The sequence below is a fragment of the Cryptomeria japonica genome, chromosome 6, assembly GCF_030272615.1.
Source record: "Cryptomeria japonica chromosome 6, Sugi_1.0, whole genome shotgun sequence".
Lineage (NCBI taxonomy): Eukaryota > Viridiplantae > Streptophyta > Pinopsida > Cupressales > Cupressaceae > Cryptomeria > Cryptomeria japonica.
In genome coordinates, this window is record NC_081410.1 from 612,651,358 (window position 1) to 612,660,015 (window position 8,658).

The window sequence follows — 8,658 nt, forward strand, 5'->3', positions numbered from 1 at the left end:
AACCTCAGAGTTAAAGAAGGTTAGGTAAAGGATTTGAAAAAATTAAGGGAAAGTGAATGAGTTGGAAAAGATAGAAAAGGGCGTGGAGAATTCATAGTATCAATTTCAAAGTTAAAAAAGGGTAGGTAAAGCATTTGAAAAAATCAAGGGAAAGTGAATGAGTTGAAAAAGATGAGAAAGGGACGTGTTTAAAAGGAGAGAAGAAAAATGTTACTTTAAAAACTAGATTTGTGTTTATGGGTTTTGAGAATTGGTAAAAGAAATGCATGGTATGTTGTGTTGAGATTTGAAATGTTATAACAAACTTATTCTTGGATCAGGACAATTGTGTGGGGTAAAGAATGTGTTCGACATGCCTCAATTGCTAGGTCGTGCCACCATTTTTACCAATGCAATCAATTCATACTTGTTACACAATGACATTAAGGATGGGGTTGGTTTTGTGGTTGGAGAATCCAGGACATCGACCTTAGAGTTAAAGAAGGATAGGTAAAGGATTTAGGAGAATTAGGGAAGGTGAAGGAGTTGGAAAATATGGGGAAGGGACGTTAAAAAAAAGGAGACGAGAAAAATGTTACATCAAAATTGGATTTGTGTCTATGGATTTTGAGAATTTGACAATTAGTAAAAGAAATGGATGGTGTTCTATGTGTTGAGATTCGAAATGACATAACAAACTTTTTCTTGGATAGGACAGTTGTGTGGGGTAAGGAATGTGTTTGACTTGACTTGATTGTTAAGTTGTGCCACCATGTATACCAATTCAATCACTTCATACGCATTACATAGTGACATTGAGGATGTGTATCATTATGTTGTAGCACATTTCAATTGCACCCTTGAGCATTTATATGTGTAAGGAATGCATTTGACAAGACTTGATTTTTTTAGTTGTGCCACCATGCTTACAAATGCAATCAATTTTTACTTGTTACATAGTGACATTGAGGATGTGTAGCATTATATCACGCTATAGTTCAAATTGCCAAGGTTTACTAAGGTACTAAGGGTGAACCTTGTCATTGATGTTAGTTTTATTGATTCCAGTTGTTGTAAGGATGGTGGACTTGATGTTCTACTAGAGGGTTTAAAAACATAATATTTGTAATGAATGCAAGAATGTACTCTCAAATTGGTCTAAATATGAAGAATTTACACTTTTGGAAGAGATGTCACAATTTCAAATCCTATAAGGGATAGAGTATGTACATCTTGTTTGTAACACAATTAGGTGCCTCCTACAGTTAGTAGGGGTAGTCCCATATACTATAAGTCATTTTAAACCAAAAATAGATCGTTCGATATTATAGACTAAAGAAAAATCTATTTCCATTTATACTATGATGGTAAAAATATATATGTATAAATAGTACGTAATGTTGAGTGGTCACTCAAATTTACCATCTTGTTGATCTTATGTCAATTGTTATAGTTCCTCTTTTTGGGTTTGTTGTGATAAATGTGTTTTAGATGGTTTGATTTTAGGGAAATAGATATCGAGCCCTAGAAAGCACCAAGACATCATTATCCTTATACATTATTATACATTATAAATACAGTATAATAGATGTTTGGTGCATTTTAGGAGCTGGATAGCCATTCCCCAATTTTAATGGTTTGAATTGATTTAGGCAAAATTTTGGCCATCCTTGGTAGGAAAATTGGTGTAGGCCAAATGTTGGCCATCCCCATACTTGCAAGTAATATATTACAATAAAATTCAAAGTTTGTAATAATAATACAATTTCCTCATACCGTATACTTTTAGCGACTATATCGATTACTACCAACATGCACAAAGGAATACGAGTCATGATTGTCACTGCAGACGGTCGTTATAATATTGATCATTTGCTGTATGATTGTAATCCCCGTCCCTGTGACTGCTGCTAGCAGAATATTATACAAATGATTTTACAGAGCTAGCAGCCCCATGGCAGAAGAAACTATGGTCAGGTCTGTGATAAAGATGCCCATGAAAAGATAACCCAAAATGGCATTCCTGGACTACTCATACAATATATAAGAATAATACTCAAAAACTTAAAATAGGTTATTGGGCTTGTAGGCTGGGTCCAGTGGTAAAGTTCTGGTTCTTTCCTGGAACTCCAGACCGGTCTGGACTGGTTGGGACTGGTTCGGATCCGGTGGTAAGTTCCACAACTGGTTCGAGTCCAGTGATAAAAGTCCCAAGAGTTTCTTGGAAGTTCAGTCTGGGACCGGTTCGGACCAATGGTAAAGTCTGAAAATCGGATTATGCCAGTGGTAGAGTTCCAGGACTGGTTCAAGTCCAGTGATAAAAAGTCTTGGAACTTTACCATAACTTCAGTCAGGAACTTCACCGGACTGGTTCGAGCCGACCAGGACTTTACCAGAAGTTCAATCAGAACTGATTCGAACTAATGGTAAAATCCCAGCAATTCAAGCTTCGACCTTCGACCTTCAAGAAGGTGTATTTTTAATTCTAAAGTTATAAATACATTATGAGACCGGTGCATTCGGCGCCTCACTTACGACCAGTCAACCAAGCTGGAGGAGCATGAGCAGGCAGTATAAAATTGTCATTCACAAACTTAGGTGACATACTTTGTTGTAGATTTTAAACATAACTTGCTCCATTTCAGGATTGACTGCTGAAATATCTCTTTCAACTAAATAATTAATGCCTAATGTTAAGAGATTTTCACAATCAATCTCTTTCAACTTAATGTCTAATGTTAAGAGATTTTTACTCATTAGATTTTCACAATCAATCTCAATCTCTTTCAACTTAATGTCTAATGTTAAGAGATTTTTACTATTGGATTCTGGATTCATGTTAAGAGATTTTCAACTTAATGTCTAATGTTAAGAGATTTTTACTCATTAGATTTTCACAATCAATCTCTTTAGATTTTCACAATCAATCTCATCTCTTTCATCTCTTTCAACTTAATGTCTAATGTTAAGAGATTTTTACTATTGGATTCTTTAGATTTTCACAATCAATCTCATCTCTTTCATCTCTTTCAACTTAATGTCTAATGTTAAGAGATTTTTACTATTGGATTCTGGATTCATGTTAAGAGATTTTTACTATTGGATTCAATTGTGTATAAGATTTTTGCATCAATGTTTTGGATCATTCCGTGATTCATCCATCCATCATGTTAAAAAAAAATTTCCATCATGTTAAAAGATTTTTACTATTGGATTCTAGATTCATGTTAAGAGATTTTTACTATTGGATTCAATTGTGTATAAGATTTTTGCATCAATGTTTTGGATCACATTTCGTGATTCATCCATCCATCATCATGTTGGATCACATTCCGTGATTCATCCATCATCATGTTGGATCACATTCCGTGATTCATCCATCATCATCATGATAATGAGGCGATTCCTTTCATGATGATTCCTTTGGCTCTCATTATCACAGAATGATCCGAAATGATCCGAAACCTTATGCACAATTGAATCCAGAAATTACTTTTGCTCTAATTAATGCTTATACAAGCAAATTAATGCTTATACAACAAACAAATAGTTTTTGTATGACAGTCTAGATCATTCTCTTCATTCACCCTAAGGTGACGGTGGTATATATGTCTGTAAAGTTACAGTGGCGTTTGTTTTATTTGCATTAATGATCTAGATCAAGCTATCAATTCGATGAAAGAAGAAAGATTGATAATATATCGTAATTTAAAATTTATAATAAGTGATTTGTTTTGATGAAATATCGCTGTCTATTCTAAAAAGTTAGCACTTCAATATGTGAACATAACAATACGTTCTTTGATTATATCATCTTATACCATCTACGTAATTAGATAATTTAAATAGTTCAATTAGTGAAAATAATGGTATATTTTCCAATCATACTTGAAATTTTCCAGATATACAGAAGTCTATTCTTAATGTATACTCCACAATATCATAACCTACCATATAAAAAAATTGAAATAGACAATACCTATCTAATCCAGTGGTTTCTATAATAAAAACACAGACGTTACATCATTAATTAAAAAAGGGTCCCCATATAGCGGCTTAACAACGTGCTCGATTTTCATTGTTTTATTTTTTACTCTTTATTTTATTTTAATTAATTAAGCAGTTGTAATCTTCTTTATAAACTATGCCCTTCCACCGTTGAATGAGAAGATTCTTAATTATAAATAAATTATGCTCATGAACTTAAAATATTGAAGTGCTCTAATCCTTTTACCTGTCAAAAGTCCTTATCTTGAAGAGTTTACCCACACAGAATAAAAAATGGTACGAGAGGAAACAAACAAATGAACAACGACACCAAAAGTGAATCCAATCACCCAAAGCATTTAATGGCAGACAATTGACTCAAAGCCAACTTCTTCAATATTTTACCTTCTCTGGGATCACCAGTTACAAGAACTTTCTTTATTTTCTCTAGATAAACACACACAGTACTATATATTCTATGGCTAAGGGCCTCATGATGATGCTTCTCCTCATGACAGAAAAATCGTAGAGGGGAAATATCCATTACAAAAAAAGCTAAGAAAAAAAAGCTCACAGCCCTGCTGATCCACCAAAGCATGATAAAATCCAGAAGCATTAACTGTCAGCCTGAGTCACACCCTGTACATAATACATGTATCAACAACATCAACACTCTCAGATCTATAGTTTTCATGATTTGCATGTGAAAGGCAAGGCTAACGCTTTCTGGTTCCAGGCTCTTTCTGGGCATTGAAATAAACTGCAGCAACAGGAAGGCCAAGGCCATAGTGTGCAGCATATGCCCTGGTGCTGAAATTGTTGCGCTGCTGTGGAGGCATCACCATCACCATAGGACCCTGTTGCTTATACAGTGCGAACACATACCTGTGAATGCCTATTGGAGGCCTAGGTCCCATGTAGGCCAACACCTCTCTGCCTGCAACCATAAATATTCAACTCATTTCTCTTTTCTTGCTACACATACATATCATTCATAGTTCTAAGAGTAAATCAGAAGATGACTCTAATTCAAGAATCCCCATTTGGGTCTGTCAAAAAAAAGAAATTGCAGGGACCTTGACTTGGGTCTGTGCCTCCAGGGATATCAGTCACCAGCCTGCAACAGTATTCAGATTAACTTGATCAGTTGCCTAATTGCTACATTAAGAATCACTTTTCACAAACCTAAATAGAATGCTTAAACCAGTTTATATTGATAGCTTAAAAAACTGTGAAGCAGTTCTCACAGATTCCAAAGCATGGCACACTTTTGACACGTTGTTCCATCAAAGAACAGATGGCTTTATCTCAACACTCACGCACTTTTTGGTTCTCTAAACAAATGTTCTTCAATAGCAACTTTATTTTATTCTCAAAAAGTAGAGTGACCTCAAAAAATCTGAAGAACCGCCTTGAACATACTACATCAAAAATTCAAAAGTGATCTAGAACATATGGGTAATTTTGTTGGGAAAAGCAAGCTGCAAGCTAATTGGCTGGGCTGCATATGTTCTTCCCCTAAAAGCAAAGGTAGTACATAGTCTCATAAAATGGGTCTCTAGACAGAACAACCAAATCCTCAGAAAAGGAAAACACCCAGTGCCATCCACAAACACAGTGAAAATAGATAGTCCAGCCTAAAAGACTCTGCAATGGACAGTACCAGCCTAAAAGGACTCCCAAACAGAAGGGTGCCCAACAAAAGAACTTCCAGTCAGACTTTCAGATATATTCTTGTGCCATACTGAAGTAGTCAAATGTTAGTGTTTTAGACAGAAACGAATAGATATTTGCAGTTAGAACATTCAGAAACCAATAATCATCTAGACAAAACCTTAAGATGGGATGTGAAAATTTTGTTTTCAATTCCAAAACACAATTCCACTGAAACAAAGATAATTTGGAAACTTTATTTTAGCTCAGAAAAACTTCTACGTGTCTATCATCTTAAGATGAGAGAATGCTTTAAAAATTGTATAAACTGGTATTCAAAATTAGCCTGGTTGACAAATTTGTTTTAAGGCTAAAACAATGATCTTAAAAGGGTATTCACATAGCAGGTCCAAAAGACTAATTTGGCCTAAATGCAAGCATATGCACTTAAAATTAGGTCCCGCATAGCAATTTGCTGGAAAAAAATTGACCCAACTGATGCTAGAAGCCATTTTATCTGATGAACAATGGGTTGATGATGTATACCAGTGGATCCACTCTCGCAAATTGGGCTCACTGGGGCTAGGAGCATCTGGGTCGGTCATCACCTGATCAATGCATGCATCCACACCAAACCATTAAGCAAGCAACCTATTCACACTTTTTGCTTGAACATAATGATGCTTAACAGTTAACACAGAAAAATATTGAATCAATAAAATATGAAGAATTTTGATTTGGAAACCACTTTAACACAAATCCCACACACCAATTTAGCCAAAGCATAAAGGAAACAACATAATGCTGTACCAGAGTGTAGAGACTATCATCATAGTATCTTCCTGCAATTTGAACATTTGGGCGGTTAACAGTAAGAGAGGGTTTGATCTCACAGCCATTGGTGACCTGCTTTGTTCCATAGTAAACAGCCAAATCTACAGAGGGCACAAACAAGTCTATAACATCGCCTATGACTCTCCCTACTACCAGAGGATCTGTTGAACGAGCCATTTGCCACACAAATTCCTTCTTTCCTTCCTTTAAAGAAAAAAAGGAACCGCAAAAGAGACCAAAACTCTGAGATGGTTAGATTTTAGCAAGGGGTGGAAAGAGGGTTTGGATTTGGTGGCCAACAGATTTGTGGGCTTAATTGGATTGAGTAAATAGCGGATTTATGAGCTGTTTACTGTTGTTGGGTTGTAAATTGGGAGGTATTTGTGTATGTAAATGCTCTGTCAATGTGAAAATAGGGAATGAACTTGTTTGACACGTTGTGATGAGCTTTTGTGGACAGCGAGGCTCATTGAGGAAACTGCCACGTACGTGCGGTGTCCAGAATATCTCCTTTTGATACGTGTCTACCTATTAATAAAAAAGATTCACCCGCCCCTGACTCCTCGCTACCATCTTTACCTTCACTCCTCAGTCTTCAGTCCACAGTCCTGACTCCTCCCTCACCACAGGACAGCAGAAACCCTGCATTGGATTCCTTTCAACTTTTTTTGTTGCTTTTAATATCTCGCCCCTTTGGAATCAGGAAAAGTGCACCCTAAAAAGCGAGATGTTGTATATCCATCCTCTCAAACCTAAGATTTTGTGTCCATTGAAATGCCTGATAGCTCAGAGTCAGGCTGGGATTGGTTCAAAATGTGCAACCCACATGGCCAGAATCTCTCTTGAAAGAGAAAGGCTACATCAATCCATATCAGAATGTTATCTACACAAGGAGATGTTAGATAACAAGGAGATGTTTGCGATGGATTTATTGGTTTAAAAATATATAAAATGAAATACGGAGAAGTTAGGATTCGATTTGAAATTTATAAGTAGAGATTATTTATTTTTGGGTGAATAATGGTCTATTTTTATAAAATAATGTTGTGTAGATGAAGGGTAGGAAATGACTATCCGATTTCTAGGATGTATCAAAGTATAAGTTATTCTTATATGATCGATGCATCCTAGGCGTTGGATAGTCACTTCCAAAAGTCGTTATAGCTAACTTTGTGTATCTTGAGCTCCTAAACAATACCTTGGATTTTGTTGATTTTTTTTATATTTTTTTCGTATGTGATTCAAGTGATTATAGCTATTGTTTTTGCTTCTACGTAGTTATGACAAATGCAGTGGGATTCATTATGTGCGCAAGGGTAACAAACTGGTCATTTTGAGTTGACATTTGATAACTGTTAACAATTAACCCTTAATTATTCGTTTTTACCAGCACAAACTTTGCATAACTAATGTAATACTTATGCATAAATGCCCCTGTAATCATGTGTTATTGGTACCAACAAAGTTGCGCAATTCCTCTAATTACTAGCCTTTTCCCCCAATCCACTAGGCAGCTATTGTTCCACTAATTGATTTTTTTAGTGGGCTTTTAATTAGCAAAATCAATGAAGGACTATTGGAACATGAACAACAATTGGGTCCATTCCCTATACTCAAAAGAAATTGGGTGGATATAAAATCACATCATTATATGGTCTATATGGTGTTATAGTTTAGAACATTAAGTATAGAAACGAAAATAATGTCACTAGGTGGGTAAAACAATAGCAAAGTAGGGAGGGGAGGGTCTTGATCATCTGTCTTTCCCCATACATCAATGAAGTTTGAAGTGTTCATAGGAGGGTCACACCCATCATCATCTTTATATTTATCTTCTATACCACAGGTTGACGAAATAGTGGTAACTGTCTTGAGATAATTGTAAGTTAAGAATGTGAGACTTGGGACAACATCATGTCTATATGTTGTGGGTTTATCTTAACGATGCAATTTCTTTTTAGACAAAAATAAATTTTCAATATTTGTATAAGATATTTACTTAATTTTATACTTAGAATTTGAAAATTGGATGATGTACAAAATCATCACTGATTAAGACCTGCTATGGGAGAGAAGAGCATATGTTTGACTTCCTTACAAGTAGTTAGGTTCTTGTACTAATTCAATAATATGAAAACAAACAAAATTTAATGTTGATTTAAACAAAGTAGAATTAGACAATTAAATCTTAAATGAAATGACTAA

At 35.3% G+C, this 8,658-nt stretch overlaps 1 protein-coding gene across 1 annotated transcript; it reads right to left on the minus strand.

Annotated features, from left to right (window-relative positions):
* Positions 1-4,303: 4,303 nt before the first annotated feature.
* Positions 4,304-6,869, minus strand: LOC131037738 (protein MOTHER of FT and TFL1). Its single transcript, XM_057969931.2, has 4 exons — positions 6,430-6,869; positions 6,166-6,227; positions 5,043-5,083; positions 4,304-4,903 (listed from the first exon to the last, which is right to left on the minus strand). The coding sequence occupies exons 1-4, from the start codon at positions 6,628-6,630 to the stop codon at positions 4,683-4,685; spliced, it is 525 nt and encodes a 174-aa protein (XP_057825914.1). The 5' UTR covers positions 6,631-6,869; the 3' UTR covers positions 4,304-4,682.
* Between the last annotated feature and the right edge of the window lie 1,789 nt (positions 6,870-8,658).